The sequence below is a fragment of the Astyanax mexicanus genome, chromosome 12 (genome assembly GCF_023375975.1).
Source record: "Astyanax mexicanus isolate ESR-SI-001 chromosome 12, AstMex3_surface, whole genome shotgun sequence".
NCBI classification, from domain to species: Eukaryota; Metazoa; Chordata; class Actinopteri; order Characiformes; family Acestrorhamphidae; genus Astyanax; species Astyanax mexicanus.
The window spans coordinates 45590947-45610527 of NC_064419.1; the positions used below are offsets into that span (position 1 = coordinate 45590947).

General features: G+C 38.6%; 1 protein-coding gene across 1 annotated transcript in view; it reads right to left on the bottom strand.

Moving 5' to 3' along the window:
- Positions 1-19581, bottom strand: part of agbl4 (AGBL carboxypeptidase 4) — a 678742-nt gene that overhangs the window by 27749 nt on the left and 631412 nt on the right. Inside the window, exon 10 of the mRNA XM_049486062.1 lies at positions 8295-8447. Within this exon, the coding sequence (XP_049342019.1) occupies positions 8295-8447 (153 nt within the window). The remainder of the gene's footprint in view (positions 1-8294; positions 8448-19581) is intronic.

The following is a 19581-nucleotide window of genomic DNA, read 5'->3' on the forward strand; positions in this document are numbered from 1 at the left end:
GACAATAGTCTCCCACACACAGCAAGAGCGTCCAAATAACGTCTCTACCAGATTTTATTTGGCTATAAAATTGACACATTTCATCATAATTGCAAACTTCAAATACTAGTTCATTAAAAAAAAAAAATAATAATAATATCACTGAAAAGTTTATTTCAGTAATTCAATTCAAAATGTGAAACAGAGTCAATATTTCAGAAAATTAGCATATTATATAAGACCAACTGTTACTTTTGGCAGTGTGGGCAGTGTGCCAAATCCTGCTGGAAAATAAAATCCGCATCTCCATTAAAGTTGTCAGCAGAGGGTCTTATATAATATTCAAATTTTCTGAGACACTGATTTTCATATATATCAGGTTTTCATTGGCTGTATCCCATAATCATCAACAATAAAATAAATAAACGCTTAAAATAGATCACTCTGTGTGTTTAATACATCTATATAATATATGAGTTTCACATTTTGAACTAAAATAAACTGAATTATCATTAATTTTCTAATTTAAAGTTTTGAGATGCACTAGATGCACTTTCACATTAGTTATTTTACATGATAAATGGAGATATGCACTGTATTCATACAGTATATTTGGCCACAAGTAATTGTTTCCAATGTTTTAGGAGCCATCGTTTACTACAATATTTATTATTAGAATGCACAGATTTTTTAACATGTAAGAGATATACACAGCCCTGGAAAAAATAAGAGACCACTCAAAAAAAAAATCTTCTTCTTTGATTCTAATTTGGTTCTTTGATTTTACCAAATTAAAAACCAGTGGAATATAATCAAGAGGAAGATGGATGATCGCAAGCCATCAAACCAAACTGAACTGCAATGAACTGAATTTTTGCACCAGGAGTAAAGGCAGAAAATTTTCCAAAAGCAGTGTGTAAGACTGGTGGAGGAGAACATGATGCCAAGATGCAGGAATAAAACTGTGATTAAAAACCAACAGGGTTATTCCACCAAATATGATATTGATTTCTAAACTCTTAAAACTTTATGAATATGAACTTGTTTTCTTTGCATTATTTGAGGTCTGAAAGCTCTGCATCTTTTTTGTTATTTCAGCCATTTCTCATTTTCTGCATGTAAATAAATGCTCTAAATGAGAATATTTTTATTTGGAATTTGGGAGAAATGTTGTCTGTAGTTTATAGAATAAAACAACAATGTTCATTTTATTCAAATATAAACCTATAAATAGCAAAATCTGAGAAATTGATTCAGAAACTGAAGTGGTCTTTAATTCAGTTATCTTTTAGAAAAAGTATGCACAATCAAACATTACACATACAGACAGAGTATATTAAATAAATAAGTGATGAAGGGAAAACAATTATAAATGAACATTCTATAGATGCAGAGTTTATATATAAGCTTTCATCGTATTGCTCTTTTATCTTCTACAATGACGGCTGCTGGGAAAGAGCGAGCGCTCGGCAGCACCACTTCACACACTTGTATTATATCATCTCCACAGAGACAGCAGTGTGTGCAATCAGAGCGTAACTATTGTGTGCATTAGTGTGTAATAATAATGAATGGTGTTTCCCGGTGATGGCGCTCCGTGGGCGGCGCGCGTGTCTCTCCGCCGTTGGCCTGTTTGACTCCCGGTGATGTGCTTACTCGGCTCGATGCAGAAGTTTGCGCGGGTTTCCTCGGCTCAGCTCTAATGGCTGGTAAACGTTTGCTGCCTGCGCTGGAGGTGACTGATCTGGTGTCAGTGACATGTAGCTAGCGGCTAAGTGCAGCTGAGACAAGGCCCTCTCCAGAGGGAGCGCTGCGTCAATATGCTGCCTGAACTTTGGGCTGAGCTGGGTGCTGAATAGGCAGAGCGGCAGAGCGGGAGGGCAGCGTGCCAGCTAGAGCAGCGTGCCCTCTGTGCCCTTAGTGTTGTTTGTGCGCACACACACACACACATACATACACACATATATACACACATATACATACTGTGTACAATGACATGTTAAAAGCTTTACTTACTTAATCACTTTCAATAACACTTACATAGTGCCTTTCTGCCCCTCAATGCACTCAAAGATGCTTACAATTACATTCCACACATACTCAACACACACCAGTGAGAAGCGGCAGCCAATCACGCACAGCATACTCTTAACCAGAAACCACCATCCACCCGGAGGACATTCACATACATTCACACACCAGGGCATTTTTTTTAGATAGGTACTTGAACACAGGACCTACTATGCCTTGTATTCCATGACTTCTGCAATATTTAATAGAAGCTAGTGTACTGTCCCAATGATTTTTGCCACATTTCATGGAAGCTAGTGTACTGTGCCATGACTTTTCCTACATTTCATTGAAGCTAGTGTACTGTCCCATGACTTTTGCCACATTTCATTGAAGCTAGTGTACTGTCCCATGACTTTAGTCTACTGTCCCAATGGTCTTTCCCACATTTTAAGAAAGCTAGTCTACTGTCCTATGACTTTAGTCTACTGTCCCATGACTTTTGCCACATTTTATGAACGCTAGTCTACTGTCCCATGACTTTTGCCACATTTTATGAACGCTAATCTACCATCCTATGACTTTAGTCTACTGTCCCATGACTTTAGTCTACTGTCCCATGACTTTTGCCACATTTTATGAACGCTAATCTACCGTCCTTTGACTTTAGTCTACTGTCCCATGAATTTTGCCACATTTTATGAATGCTAATCTACCATCCCATGACTTTAGTCTACTCTCCTTTGACTTTAGTCTACTGTCCCATGACTTTTGCCACATTTTATGAACGCTAATCTACCGTCCTTTGACTTTAGTCTACTGTCCCATGACTTTTGCCACATTTTATGAAAGCTAATCTACTGTCCTTTGACTTTCGTCTACTGTCCCATGACTTTAGTCTACTGTCCCATGACTTTTGCCACATTTTATGAACGCTAGTCTACTGTCCTATGACTTTAGTCTACTGTCCCATGACTTTAGTCTACTGTCCCATGACTTTTGCCACATTTTATGAAAGCTACTCTACCATCCTTTGACTTTCGTCTACTGTCCCATGACATTAGTCTACTGTCCCATGACTTTTGCCACATTTTATAAAAGCTAGTCTACTGTCCTATGACTTTAGTCTACTGTCCCATGACTTTAGTCTACTGTCCCATGACTTTTGCCACATTTTATGAAAGCTAGTCTTCCGTCCTTTGACTTTAGTCTACAGTCCCATGACTTTAGTCTACTGTCCCATGACTTTTGCCACATTTTATGAACGCTAGTCTACTGTCCTTTGACTTTAGTCTACTGTCCCATGACTTTTGCCACATTTTATGAAAGCTAATCTACCATCCCATGACTTTAGTCTACTCTCCTTTGACTTTAGTCTACTGTCCCATGACTTTTGCCACATTTTATGAATGCTAATCTACCGTCCTTTGACTTTAGTCTACTGTCCCATGACTTTTGCCACATTTTATGAAAGCTAATCTACTGTCCTTTGACTTTCGTCTACTGTCTACTGTCCCATGACTTTTGCCACATTTTATGAAAGCTACTCTACCATCCTTTGACTTTAGTCTACTGTCCCATGACATTAGTCTACTGTCCCATGACTTTTGCCACATTTTATAAAAGCTAGTCTACTGTCCTATGACTTTAGTCTACAGTCCCATGACTTTAGTCTACTGTCCCATGACTTTTGCCACATTTTATGAACGCTAGTCTACTGTCCTATGACTTTAGTCTACTGTCCAATGACTTTTGCCACATTTTATGAAAGCTAGTCTACTGTCCCATGACTTTAGTCTACTGTCCCATGACTTTTGCCACATTTTATGAACGCTAGTCTACTGTCCCATGACTTTAGTCTACTGTCCCATGACTTTTGCCACATTTTATGAACGCTAATCTACCGTCCCATGACTTTTGCCACATTTTATGAAAGCTAGTCTACCGTCCTTTGACTTTTTCCATATAGACAGATATGATTTGTCTCTAGTAGATAAATATATAATGGGAAATGAGAACAGTGGGAATTTTTCTTTAGCTAAAAACAATAAAAAAAGTTGTACCCTGATGTGATGATTAGGAGTGGGTGATATGGCACCATATTTCAGTATGTAATATTGTTTACGATATTGAAAAATGTTGGTGATAATATTGCATACGATATGATATGATATATGATACGGCACACCCCTAATATATACACCTTTTTCTACACATTGAGAACAAATGCTGCGTACTTCCTGCGAGCCGCTCACGCCAACAGCTTCTGCAGCGTATCACAGACAGCATGACATTTGTGTGCGTATAAGACGGGCTGAAATGAGTGCGAGTGCTCTTTGTGTTGGTCTGGGAGAAGAGAAGGAGCGCTGAATGGCTGACTGAACAGTAAAGGTTATTCCACTGGCTATACGCTGCCGGCACAGCTGTGAAATGTCACACTGTGTGAGCTCTGAAGGTCACGGGTGCAGGTCAGAGAAACCCGACGCTGACAAAACACACAGCGGTACAAATGCTGCATTAGGGCCGGTCAAAAGATACCTCCTTCTTCCAGACAGAAACTGAACACCTTTAATGATCAAAAAAACCCTGACTGTAACTCTAAACTAACTAAAATAGAAGCTTCAATATTATATTGATGATAGTTTATCCTGTAACGTGACTCAACTGTGTCTGTCCACATGATAATTTTACTTTTTCCTCAATTTACACGTTCAATTACCCAACCCACTCACTAATGATGCTCCAACAGCAAAGAGTAAAGACTAACACATGCTTCCTCCGACACATGTGAAGTCAGACTCCGCCTCTTTTCCAACTGCCGATACTAGAGCTCACAGATGCAGCCTTGTGCAAAGGGTGATCGACATCACCCTTTGGATGAGGGTGATGAGGGGAAAGAGCATCATCTACTGTACCCACTTAGAAAGAGCAAGGCTAATTGTACTCTCTCAGGGCTCTGGCAGTTGATGGTAAGCTACATAATTTTAACTGACGCCACTCTCCACAGCTCAAATTAGAAAAAGACAACAAAATAAAAAAAATGTGAGGAGTAGTTTGGGAGACGCACTGGGTGATGTATGGGTTTAGAGGCGAGGCAGGAGGGAGAGCTGATTGGCTAAGCTGCATCAGCAGCTGTGTGCCTCTGATAGCAGTGAGACGCAGATTATTGGACGTCAGCAGGGAGGCGGTTTTATTGATTACTGATCTGCATATTGTGATGTGTTTCCAGATATGAATTTGTCAAACTCAAGGCCCTAACCCTTTTATGGCCCCCCGAGAGCTTGAAAGGTCTTTAGTGTCTAAACATAAATAGGTCAGAAACGTGCTTTGACCAAAAACTACACTTCCCAGAATGCATGTCGATTGTGTTACCGGCGAAGTTACGGCTTACCGCCTCTATACGGCAGCTGCCGTAATTTTGAAGACTAATGTTTATTGCAATCAAAGCATTAGTTTAATGCAAGGCTGTTGCAGTATTTTTTTGTGTGAAACACGTTCTTAGCTTTTTATTTTATACTAATTAAGCCTCTTTTCAGTATGTCAAAAGTGCTGATCAAAGTTAATGTTATAACTTGTGTTTGATGTTATTTTTTTATTCACTTGAACAGTCTGATCCTTGATTGATGGAGTTTGTGAATTTCATATTTAATATATATGTTATAATCGAGCAACAAGCAAACATTTTTTTCAATGCAACTGTAATGTTTAAATTTAATTTAAAGTAATTTAAATAATACATTCAGAGTTATGTAACATTAAAGTGTAGTAACATTCATTTTATATTACACATTTGGTTACATTTTGTTACATTTATAAGTTACATTTGGATTTCCCGCACTTCATTCTTCAACTTTTATGAAGATTTTGGATTTCATTTTCCAGCAGGACTTGGCACACTGCCCACACTGCCAAAAGCACCAACTGTTCTTATATAATATTCTTGATTTTTGGGTTATCATTGCGTTTAATTCATAATCATGAATAATAAAAGAAATAAACAGTTAAAATAGATCACTCTGTTTGTTTAATACATCTATATAATATATGGAGTTTCATATTTTTAACTTAATTACTGAAATAAAATCATTAAAATTTTTTTTTTGAAATGCGCTAGTATAATTTATAGTTATATATTTATATTTACATGTGGTGGTCATGGCCCAGAGATGTTGTTGTTGGTTTCCCTTATTTTTTTACTGAAAGGTGTAAACTCAAGTTTGGACTGGTCTGGACCAAACAAGCCCACTGTATTCTCACACACACACACACACACACACACACACACACACACACACACACACACACACACAGGAGAGCCTCCTCATCAGTATTCTGTTCCTAATATGTCTGAAAGATCTTCCGTGGAGAAATGGCTAAAGACGTCTCCGCTCCCTTATAGACAACTCATCAGCACTACTGAGTCTGCTTATTGTCTCGTCGCGCACATTTGAAAAGGTTAGAGGAAAAATAGCACACGCTGAGCCCAACCGCTTCAGAAACTGAAAATTTGCTAATTTATGGAGCGTATTGAATTTTATAAAAATGTCAATAATGTTAATGAGAAGCGTGTGGAAAGAGAGAAACAGCTGAGTAGAGAGAATAAAAGCTATTTCTCCATGTGGACAGAGCAGGTAACTAAATATCACGGTGTCACTGCGAGATTTTCTTTTGAAAATTATATCTTTAGTTATCAGTCATTTTCACAAGAGAACGACTAATCTGGGATTACAATCGGGCGTGGGTCTTAAAAACGTGAAATTTAAAAAAATGTCACATAATTTACAGTTAAAATGTGCAGTAATGACTATAAAGTATGAAACACATTTATTTATTTCTATAACTATCTCATTTACATGATCTATTAAAAATCGGACTTTGACTAGACCGCACTAAAACCTTCATTTTGTTATTTTTTGTGAGCCAATCAGATGTGGACTTGCTGGTGTGCTTCAGGTCATTGTCCTGCTGCAGAACCCAAGTGTGCCTGAGCTTAAGGTCACAAACTCTCTTCAGATTGGGGTATAATGTGCTGCTTTTTAAGATCTATTATTTGCTTCATGTTGTCAGACAGGTTCTCTTTAAGTGATTTCTTGATTCTACTGGTCTGGCAGTAATATGGCCTTTTTGGGCTAGTAGTAAAATTAAACTCAGCATTTTTGATTAATGGGGGGCAATTACATTTTCACATAAGGCCAGGTTGGTTTGAATATATTTTTTCCAAAATGAATTAAATCATCATTAAAAAGGTGTTTTTATACTTGCTCAGATTATATTTGCTGATATATGAAAAATGTAAGTATGAAAAAAGCAACAACAAAAAAAAAATCATGGTACATGAAATCAATCATCAGATTCGCCATTTACCCACAAAATTAGCGTGAATTCACTTTGTTGAAATAACATTTGGTAATATTATATCCCTATAAAGCCCAGAATATTCTCATGCAGGCTTGTTCTGGGGTTAAGCATTAAGAGATGTGTAGGCTAAAGGATTATATCATATTATACTTTTATTCTGTTTTTATTCAATCCAATGTTTTTGACCAGAATTGAGTGTCAAATCAGAACACACTTAGTCTTAGGGCCCTATCATACACCCTGTGCACCCTCACTGCTATCTTACACCCCGTCAACAGTCTATTTTCACACCTTTTGCGTGCACTGTTAAAATAGCATCAAGAGTTTAGTAATAAATCTACACTGATGGGTGTGGTGGTCTGGACGTGTGGTGTGTTTAGGCAAATTTCTGGCATGTTTCTATATATTTTGGTGGTGGAAAACACAGAAGCTCCACTTATTCATTAAAACCCTGACAACACTCAACACAGAGTTCATTCCTAAAAGTGCTCCCAGCGCTCTGTTTACAACCCCACTCATTAAACACACACAAAACTGATTTTTAACTGATCAATAAACAGAATAAAGAAAAGTAACATTACTGTTCCCTTAAATGAGCTGCTGGTGTATCTTCACAGATCAGTATCCTCTGCTGAGACGCGCTGTTAAGATACGAACGTGCCAAAGTCAGAGCTCACCTGGCTCTTAAAGGGAATGGCAACTGGCTCACTGATTGGTTTATTTCACGTTATCTCACGCCTAAAACACATTCATTATTAATTAAGAGAATTAGTACTTATTTTGTGTGTTTCAAGCTGCGCATGGTGTACTTTTCCTGTCGTTATGATAGAAAAGACACAATGTGGTACATAGTGATGTTCTGTGGAGAAATGGGAAAGAGGGGAGAGAGAGAGAGAGAGAGATGGAGGGAGGGAGGGAAGGAGAGAGAGAGAGAGATGCAGACTCACCAGAGAGAAGTCAGGTGCGTTCTGGCAGAGCAGACGAGGGAAGACGGCTTGTCTCTGCACTCGCTCCTCTTCCTCAAAAACGTTTCCGTACATGAAGCCGTTCATCATGGTGGAGTGAGCATGAACGTCTATGTAGAACTCCAGACTCACCTTCTACACAGAGAGACAGAGAGAAGAAAAAAGAATACAGTGAAAATTACAGTACTACTCAAAAAGTTTGGACACCTTCTCATTCAATATTTTTATTAGTCTCTTTATTTTCCTACATTGTAAATGAATAGTGAAGTGATACAGTACTCTTGCTGCCTTCTGGTTACTGTTCCTGCTTTAGACATCCCAAGTTGCAAAAAATAATTTCAAGGACGTACCCCTGGACCTGGACTAGATTCAGAGGTGAAATGAGTTTTGATGGGAGCCACGATGCTCCTGAACGCATCCCATCCAGGAGGGGAAAAAACACTGCCCACCAACACAAAAAACTGGTTGATTGACTTACAGACTCTTTGCAGAGAACAGGCCAATCAGAAGCCTCTCTGTTTTGCATGCACTTCATAAAGCACACGAGGGGAGCACCTTTCTCTCTCCCTCTCCTGGACTAGAGCTTAGATTGGGCCCAAAATATACAGCCTGACCCGGCCTGAGCCCGTGCATGTTCCGCTCAAGCCCAACCTCACTAGGCCCGAGCCATAAACTGTCATTTTGAGCCCGAGCCTGAATTAAACATTATTATTTTATTTTTTTTCAGTAAGTAGAGCATTAAAATTGAGCTTTTTTAAAATATATTTGGGCTGTTTGAACGAATGAAATCTGTTCAGAATTATGTTAATTAACATTACAACACTGAATAAGCATAAACCTATTATTTAAGAAAAAAAATGTATTAGAAAACAGATCTCTGAAAGATTAAAACATGAACAATGTGAACAACGATCCACAGGCCTAAACGTCAGTAAATAAGACTACAAGAATGATGTCTGGAAATCCTGCGAATCCTGACACAATTACTACGATAAACACTGAATAAATAAACAAACCAGAAAACAAACAAACATCAACATGACTGACGTAAAAAAAACACTGAGGCCTTAAATACACACAAGGGAAATGGAAAAATGAAAAACACCTGGGATCACTGATGAGGGGGTGGAGCTACAAATACATGGCTTTGAAAACAAACAAAGGAGGGGAAAAACATGGAGGTGGACAATCCAATATTCATTGTTTCATCAGATGAATACTTTTTAACCCTTGTGTGGTGTTCATATTTTTGTTACTCGTTTACTTTGTTACTTGTATTTAATTCAGCAAAATTAAGCAATTTTACATTAAAATGCTTTACACATGCTCGCTTCACCTAAATAGCAAGCAATATAAACAGCTTACATGGTTAATATTTACCCTTTACCTTTCTTATGTTACATTTCTTTCAAAAAGTGAGACTCTTTTTTTTTATTAGTTGTTTTAATAAAATGTAAAAGAAAATGAATTAAACTCAAGAGGAATTTGTTTAGTTTCAAATTTACAAATGAAGCAATGTTTATTAGCCCTTGGCCAAACATACTGTATGTAATATAAATGGTTAGGGGAGGGAGGTGGGGGGTGTACAGTGTGTGTTTATCGAAAATGTGTTTTGATATATGTTTTTCACAAAAAAATGAGCCAATGACAATGAGTTTGAGTTAGAAAAAATATTTTTTTAGAATCATTTGATGAAAAATAAAATGAACACCACACAAGGGTTAAGTGGTCATCCAATCAGGAAGACACTATTTCAGTGCTTCACAGCATGTTTTACACCACAGGAACAGAGGGGGGTTAGCCACTGTGCCACCGTGCTGCTGACGCTAAGCAGTCAAAACAGCGCGAGCGGGACGATCGCTCACCGTGTTATAAAGGAGCGACAGCCATTCTCCCGCCGGCCATTTCATAAGCTGCCTTTAATAATGGCAGCATGGTTGAGAGAGATTCATTTATGTTCCTTAGTCAGCGAGCGAGCCTAATGCCCCCGTATCTGGACTCAGGGCCAACGGCTTTCGGCTTCCGCCATAAAACCCATGATTAATTTGGTGTGCAGCGCGGGTACAATAATAACTGTCAGCGAGTCGCAACAGAGCGGGGGGGGTGTGTGTGTGTGGGGGAGAGGAGCTGATGTAAAATGTAAAATAAAATAAAAAAATCCCAGAGCAGAAATACAATAGTCTGTAGAGTAAAGTGAGGAAGTAGTTGGCTGTCACTTGAGAGAGAATATTTACAGACACCCACACTCACTCAGTCTGAGAAAGAGAAAGAGAAAGAGAGGAAAAAAAGGGAAGGGAGTAGAGAAAGGGAAAGTGTGTATGTTTCTCCAGTCTGTTCTGTGAATGGAGGAAAAGAAAAGCGCTGTATCTTTGTGTGTATATATATATATGTGTGTAAGTGTGTGTGTATCACAGAAAGCGCTTTTTTATCTAAAAGAAAGAAAAAAAAAAAGAGCACAGCTCTGATAACGGCATGCTGCTGCTGCTGCTGAAAGAAGAAGAAGGAAAGAGAGGAAAGCCCTTCAGAAGCTCCTCGGCTGCTGCCGCCGCGCCCGCCGCCCACGCACCCTCCCGGCTCTACAGTGCCCGCTGAGGTGCCGGCGAGCGCCCGCGACTCACGGGCTCCAGCATGTCGGCCACATCATTAAGCCAGCGCCGGGAGAGAGGATGAGAGGGACGCAGTGTGAGGTGTGTGTAAGGCGGACGCTCGAAACCGTTGAGTGGGCTGAGGCGTCTCTGTTTGGAGGGCTAGCGTTTGATGAGCTTCAGTGAGCTTCAGTCTCTGTCTGTAAATGTGTGTGTGTGTGTGTGTGTAAGTAAGTAAGTAAGTGTAAATGTGTGTGAGAGTGTGTGTGTGTGTGTGTGTGTGTGAGTCACCACTCCTGTGTCACAAAGCTTCACAGAGAACATCCCGCTACGTGTGTCTCGTCAGAGGCGGACAGAAAACCAGCGTTTATTTTAGGACCTCTTTCTCTTTTTCTCTATTTTCCCAATTTCATATCCTGTGTGGACCTGATAGCGCCGCCAACCAGAGGCCCGACTCCCTCATCACCTCTGACCCCTCGCTCTCTCTCTCTTCCTCTACCTCTCTTTCTCTCTCTCTCTCTCTCTCTACAGTTTTGTACCTCTTTCTCAGCCTCTCTCGCCCTCAGCTCTCTCGCGCTCTGTACTCTGTACAGTAGAGAGCTGTGCCAGCCTGCCCTCGTCTCATTACACATTCTAAAGCTCACCTCCATCCTACACCGGGGGTCGCCATGTGGAGCATGAGAGAGAGAGAGAGAGAGAGAGAGAGAGAGAGAGAGAGAGAGAAGACAAAGAGGTAAAAAAGAGAGACAAAAGGAAAGCGATATATTGAGAGAAATAGAAAAGGAAAGAAGGAGGATAATGAAAGGAAGAAAGAGAACATAAAGACAAACCTGTAAAGGTGTGATACAAAACAAATAATTGAGGAAGAGATAGAAAAGAGAAAGATAAAAAGTGCAGGAGAGAGAATGGGAGAGAGAGAAGTGACAAAAGTGAGAAAGGGAGGTGAAAAAAGGTGAAAAGCGAGAGAGGATAGAGAATAAGCATGAGAGAGAGAACAGAAGAGAAAGACAGAGAAGGGGAGGAGAGAGAGAGAGAGAAATTGTAGGAAAAGTGAGAGAGTTAAATAATGTAAGAGAGAGACAAAGAGATAGAAAATAGAGAAGTGAGTAAGAGAAAGACAGAGAAAGAAGAAAAGAAAATAGAGAGACAGAAAAAGAGAATAGAGAGTGAGAGAGAGATGGTGAAGGTGAGGGAGAGAAAAAAAGTAGAGAGAAAGAGGAGAGAGAATAGAGAAAACTCTATTAAATAAAGAGATAAATACAGAGAGAGAAAGAGGGACGAAGAAAAGCAGGAAAAGAAGAGAAGGGTGCAGGAGAGAGGAAAGAGAATGGGAGAGAGAGCTGGAGAATGGGGGCGATGGAGGTGACAAAAGTGAGAAAGAGAGGTGAAAAAAGGTGAAAAGTGAGAGAGTGTAGAGAATAAGTGAGAGAGAGAGAGAGAGAGAGAAGAAAGAGAGAGGAGGGGGAGGAAGAAAGGGAAAGAAAGTGTAGGAAAAATAAGAGGATAAGGAGCGTAAGAGAAAGAGAGAGAGAATAAAAGAGGGGTATAACAGAGAGAGAGAGAGAGAGAGGCAGAGAGAGACAGAAAGAGAGAGACACAATGAGAGAGAGAGAGAGAGAGAGAGAGAGAGAGAATGTGTGTGAAAGAGAGAAAGAGATAGAAATAGAGTAAGTGAGAAAGAGAGGGAGAGATCATAGGGAGAGTAAGATAGAGAAGATGTGGGGAGAGAGAAGTAGAGAGAGGTAGAGATAGAGAGAGTGAGTGAATGAGTGAGTGAGAGATAAGAGAGAGAGAAAAGGGAGTAAAGAGTAAAGGGAGGGATATAGAGAGAACAAGATAGTATAGAGAGAGAGAGAGGAGAGAGAGAGAGAGAGAGAGAGGAAATAGTGTAAGAGGAGAGAGAGAGAGGAGAGAGAGAGAGAAGAAAGAGTGTAAGAGGAGAGAGAGAGAAAGAGAAAGAGAGAGAGTGAGAGAGAGAGAGAGAGAGAGGAGAGAGAATACAGAGAGAGAGAGAGAGAGAGAATACAGAGAGAGAGGAGAGAGAATACAGAGAGAGAGAGAGAGAATACAGAGAGAGAGGAGAGAGAATACAGAGAGAGAGAGAGAGAGATAGAGAGAGAGAGAGAGAGAGAGAGATAGAGAGAGAGAGAGAGAGGAGCCCGGGCGGAGCTCGGTGCTTGAAATTCTGCTCACAGCCAAAGCAATTTCCTGGCGAGCGCAGGGCTGTCAGGCCTGTGATGGCAGGCAGTGAAATATTGTGGCTGGGAGTGGAGCTGCAGCCCGCATGCCAGCCTGATGGATGGAGCCCGCAAGGAAGAGAGGGAAACAACACACAGGGAGAAAAAAGAGGAGGATAGAGAGAGAGAGAGAGAGAGAGAGAGGGAGAGAGAGGCAAATCCAGCCACCATTAGGGCAGCTTCATCAGCTCCTTGAAGGGGTTTCCAGGGACCAATAGAGGCGAAAGGCATTCTAATCGTCATTCGCCCTGTATTACACAGCTAAGACTGGGCCAGAGGCTGAGATTTCTCTTATATATACACACACACACACAAACACACACACACACACACACATTACGTATAATGTAAAGATATATAATAATCTGTATAAGGGATTGTATCTACAGCTCTGGTAAAAAAAAAAAGAGAGCACCTAAAAATTATCAGATTCTTTGATTTTACTAAATTGAAATCCTCTGGAATATAATCAAGAGGAAGATGGATGATCACAAGCCATCAAACCAAACTGAACTACTTGAATTTTTGCACCAGAAGTAAAGCAGCATAAAGTTATCCAAAAGCAGTGTGTAAGACTGGTGGAGGAGAACATGATGCCAAGATGCATGAACAAAACTGTGATTAAAAACCAGGGTTAATTCCACCAAATATTGATTTTTGAACTTATGAGTATGAGTTCTGCATCTTTTTTGTTATTTCAGCTATTTCTCATTTTCTGTAAATAAATGCTCTAAATGACAATATTTTTATTTGTAATTCAGGAGAAATGTTGTCCATTGTTAGTAGAATAAAACAACAATGATCATTTTATACAAACATAAATCTATAAATAGCAAAATCAGAGAAACTGATTCAGAAACTGAAGTGCTCTCTTCATTTTTTCCAGAGCTGTACATATAATGCAATGCAATATAGAAATGTGTGTAAGGTAATGTATCTATATGGATCTTTATAAGGTAATGTCTGTATATATGTATAATGTAATGCTATATTGGAATCTGTATAAGGTAATGTGTCTACAGCAGTATGTATGCAGTTATAAATAATAAATTAATATAATATGTAATATATATGCATATAAGTTCATCTCTATACAGGGATACATATAGGGTAATGCATGTTAATGGATATGATTAAGGTAAACGTATCTACAGGGATTTGTAAACAATAAATGTAGTAATATGTATAAGGTGGTATATCTATATATATCTATATATATATATATATATATATATATACATATATATATATATATATATATATATATATATATAGATATATATAGGCAGAATAAAAATTAATAAACTAAATTTGTTTTTAATGCTAATAACTGTTTTAATGCAATTTAATACTGTGCGCTTTGAACAACAGCAAGTAATGAAATCCTTATTAAGTCACAGTAACTGCAAAGCACTATACTGTTTCATTACTGGAAAAACACAACAATATTTTTATAATAGGCTACTATATCCCACATAAACTCCAGTACTGGTCCCAGTTCAGCCCTTAAAGACATCTACCAGTGCTCCTTTACAGTCTGAGCCGCCCATCACTCTCTTTCCAAACTTCCTGAGATAAAAAACCCAGCAGAACTCTATGGAACCGCCCCCCCGCCCTCCTCTCAAAATGTCAAGGGCAACAAACTGCAGAGAAATACAGTCAACAATCTGCCCGGCCCTCAAAGTCAACAAAAAGCCTGCCAATCACACAGCGCCTAATGCGCCGTCAATCACACCGCCGGACAATACCACGCCATTCTAACACTGATTGATTGTTCAATTAACGTGTGTCTCTGACCTCTAGATTTGTTCATTTGAATTTGTAATTAACCAATTAAAGGCAATTAGGGAATTAGGAATATGAAAACAGGAGATGATTTGAGCGACGATGCGCTGAATACGCAAACACAGCTTCAGGACTACTGGTTTAGGATGAGCGAGTGGAGGAAGTTCGTTAACACTTTATTTAAAGGGTATTATCTATACTCTAAAAGTGATTTTATGTGTTTTAGTCAGATGACTAAAAAAAAAAACGTTAAACCTAAAACCTAAAAATTATGAGTTTCTTTCTTTTTTTATTTTACCAAGTCTGGAATATAATCAAGAGGAAGATGGAGGATCACAAGCCATCAAACCACCAAACTGAACTGCTTGAATTTTTGCACCAGGAGTGTAAAGCATAAACTTATCCAAAAGCAGTGTGTAAGACTGGTGGAGGAGGAGAACATGATGCCAAGATGTATGTTTAAAACTGTGATTAAAAACCAGGGTTATTCCACCAAATATTGATTCCGGAACTCTTAAAACTTTATGAATAAGAACTTGTTTTGAACTTTGCATTTTTTGAGGTCTGAAAGCTTTGCATTTTTTTTTGTTATTTCAGCCATTTCTCATTTCCTGCACATAAATGCTTTAAATTGCAATATTTTAATTTGAAATTTGGGATAAATTATGTCTGTAGTTTATAGAATAAAACAACAATGTTCATTTTACTCAAACATAAACCTATAAAGAGCAAAATCAGAGAAACTGATTCAGAAACTGAATCTCTTTGCTTTTTTCCAGAGGTGTATATAATAAATATCTTTTCCAACAGTTCCTTATATGGCATCATATAATTGCAAAAAGGGGCGTGCCATCCCCCCTTTCTCTTACCATATTTGTGTAGTTTTCACACCAGCACAATTTGGTCCGGTTAAAGCAGACTCTGGTTTGTTTGTACCCTTCGTGTGGTACTCAAATGTGTACTGCCTTTTATTTAAGCTAAACTGCTGATGAGGCATAGCTTAATCTGATATATTAGCCAGAGAACGCTAATTACCACAGCAATGAACAAATGCTGTCTCTGCTGCTCCATGCTGTTTACACACGCAGTCTGTGCAGCATTCACTGCTCACAGCTGCATTACGCCCCATTGAAAACACTGTTTGAAAGTGCAGTGGCACATTATCAGAGGAGACAACGTGCTTAGGTGATTTATTGGTGCACATTTTTGTGCGTTTAGTTTTTTATGCCTGTGTGAAAACAAACCAAACAGAGGGAGAAATGCTCCAAATAAACAAACTTATCAACTGATCCAGACCATAGAAACTTTTACAAATACAGGTATGAAAATGCTCTCAGTCAGTGGTTTCATGAGGTAGAACCTGAAATGGTTCTCCAGCTGTTTAAAAACACTTTACTTGGATGGTCCATTTTATGGCCTTGTTGATGCTCAGCTGACATTCAACTAACACTGAATTAAATGTCCATTAAATTTAACTTAAGCATACGTTGAATGTAAATGATTCAAAATAGAACATAACCCTACACCTAACCCTAACCTTAACCCTTAATCAACCCTAAAATCAAACCCTACACCTAACCCTAACCTTAACCCTTAATCAACCCTAACATATAACCATACACCTAACCCTAACCTTAACCCTTAATCAACCCTAAAATCAAACCCTACACCTAACCCTAACCTTAACCCTTAACCAACCATAAAATCTAACCCTACACCTAACCCTAACCTTAACCCTTAATCAACCCTAAAATCTAACCCTACACCTAACCCTAACCTTAACCCTTAATCAACCATAAAATCAAACCCTACACCTAACCCTAACCTTAACCCTTAATCAACCCTAAAATCAAACCCTACACCTAACCCTAACCTTAACCCTTAACCAACCATAAAATCTAACCCTACACCTAACCCTAACCTTAATCCTTAATCAACCATAAAATCAAACCCTACACCTAACCCTATCCTTAACCCTTAATCAACCATAAAATCTAACCCTACACCTAACCCTAACCTTAACCTTTAACCAACCATAAAATCTAACCCTACACCTAACCCTAACCTTAACCCTTAACCAACCATAAAATCTAACCCTACACCTAACCCTAACCTAAACCCTTAATCAACCATAAAATCAAACCCTACACCTAACCCTAACCTTAACCCTTAATCAACCATAAAATCTAACCCTACACCTAACCCTAACCTTAACCCTTAATCAACCATAAAATCAAACCCTACACCTAACCCTAACCTTAACCCTTAATCAACCCTAACATATAACCATACACCTAACCCTAACCTTAACCCTTAATCAACCATAAAATCAAACCCTACACCTAACCCTAACCTTAACCCTAAATCAACCCTAAAATCAAACCCTACACCTAACCCTAACCTTTACCCTTAATCAACCATAAAATTAAACCCTACACCTAACCCTAACCTTAACCCTTAACCAACCATAAAATCAAACCCTACACCTAACCCTAACCTTAACCCTTAATCAACCCTAAAATCTAACCCTACACCTAACCGTAACTTTAACCCTTAATCAACCATAAAATCTAACCCTACACCTAACCGTAACTTTAACCCTTAATCAACAATAAAATCTAACCCTACACCTAACCCTAACCTTAACCCTTAATCAACCATAAAATCTAACCCTACACCTAACCGTAACTTTAACCCTTAATCAACCATAAAATCTAACCCTACACCTAACCCTAACCTTAACCCTTAATCAAACCTAAAATCTAAAATCTAACCCTACACCTAACCTTAACCCTTAATCAACCCTAAAATCTAACCCTACACCTAACCCTAACCTTAACCCCTAATCAACCATAAAATCTAACCCTACACCTAACCCTAACCTTAACCCTTAATCAAACCCTAAAATCTAACTCTACACCTAACCCTAACCTTAACCCTTAATCAACCATAAAATATAACCCTAACCCTAACCTTAACATAATCTTAAAATCTAACCCTAAAACCAATCCTTAATATTAAGATAAGTGTTTGGGTTAGAGTTGAATGTAGGGTTATATTCAATAGAGAATCATTTACTTTCACCTTTTAGTTCATTTGCATTTAATAGAGATGTAGTTGAATGTTAGTTGAATGTCAGTTGAGCATCAAAGAGGCCATCAAATGGACCATCCAACTAAAGTCTTACCAAGAAGAGTTCTAGAGGTGCTGATTTTTTGATAACTGCTTTTCCTTTAATCTGTGCTCCAACTCATCCCAATTAAAACCTGGGTTGGGGTTGTTTTTTTGAAGGCCAAACTCTTTTTTTTGGTCTTCTTACTAACTGCATATGTCTTTCCTCATTGTTTCATAGTTTAAAGTCTTTAATATTAATCTACAAAGTAGTAAATAATACAAATAAAGTACAAATATTAATGAGAACATATGTTTAAACTTTTCTTGGGTACTACAGGTACCCTTCAAACAAAGTGTTAGCAGAAGATCTGCGCTAAACTCTGAACTGGTGCGTCTGCACTTGTGGAAAAGGAAATGGAAGGTCAAACGAACTCAGACAGACGAGTACTTATCTAAAGCATGGTAATTATGCTGGGCCTTAAAGGCCCATAAACGCTTGCCTTATCTTTAACTGGAAAAAAAATGGTGCTGATTTAAGCAGGATTAGGAGCTGATGCTTTTACCCACAGAGCTCTTAGCATCAGCAATACCTATAACGAGAGGATGCTACAAATTCTGCTGCTGCTAAAAGTTAAAAGTCTAACCTCAATGGACTGAGTGGGGAAGAGGGTGGAGTGCTTTGATAATGCGAGAGAAATAATGCTTTAATGCTAATGTAGAAAAGTTGCACCAATATAAGGAGTACTAGCAAAGAAAAGGCCCTCTTCACACCAGGCATTAGCATGCACCCAGGGTAATGTGATTACACAAGTGGATGCTAAAATTAATTGCTGTTAACGGCTGGCATTTTAAAAGTCTCCTGTGACAAACAGCTTGTGATTTGATTTTTCATGTCATTTTTGGTTGTCATTTATTACCTTTATCCATTAGTTTATTACTGTAGCATGCTCAGCTAATCCACACTGATGGTGTGCCAGTTGTGTTTTTTACGTACCATATTTGTCGCATTATAAGGCACAATGAAAATCCTTTAATTTTCCCAAAAATTGTCAGTGCTTTACTCATTAGATTGTAAGGAGCAGTAAAGTCATTCCGCTGAAGTCCAGCGTTATACAGGAGTTTCATGCTAATGCTGCTGCACCTAGCCTTAGTGGAAATCTGGAAATCTAAGCTTACTGTAAATAAACCGAAGCGCTTTACTCACCCAAAAAAACAGTTTTCAGGACTTACTTTCAGGACTTTACTTAGCTTAGCTTTATTATTAGCTGAATTTAAAGGGGAAACATAGCAACACCCCTGTTCCTTACTAGTGTCACCTTATAATACAATTCATCTCTTGTCTCTTGTATGAAAATAGACCAGAAAATAGATGTTTAGTGTGCTTTATAATGCGGTGCAGCTTATGGTGCGAAAAAGACGAAACAGTTAGGCCCAGAATTATGTGGACAGTGACACAATCTTCATATTTTGGGCTCTGCATGCAACCACACTGGATCTAAAATGAAATAAATGCAAGTTTAATTAAAGGAGTTGAACAAAGGAAAAAAA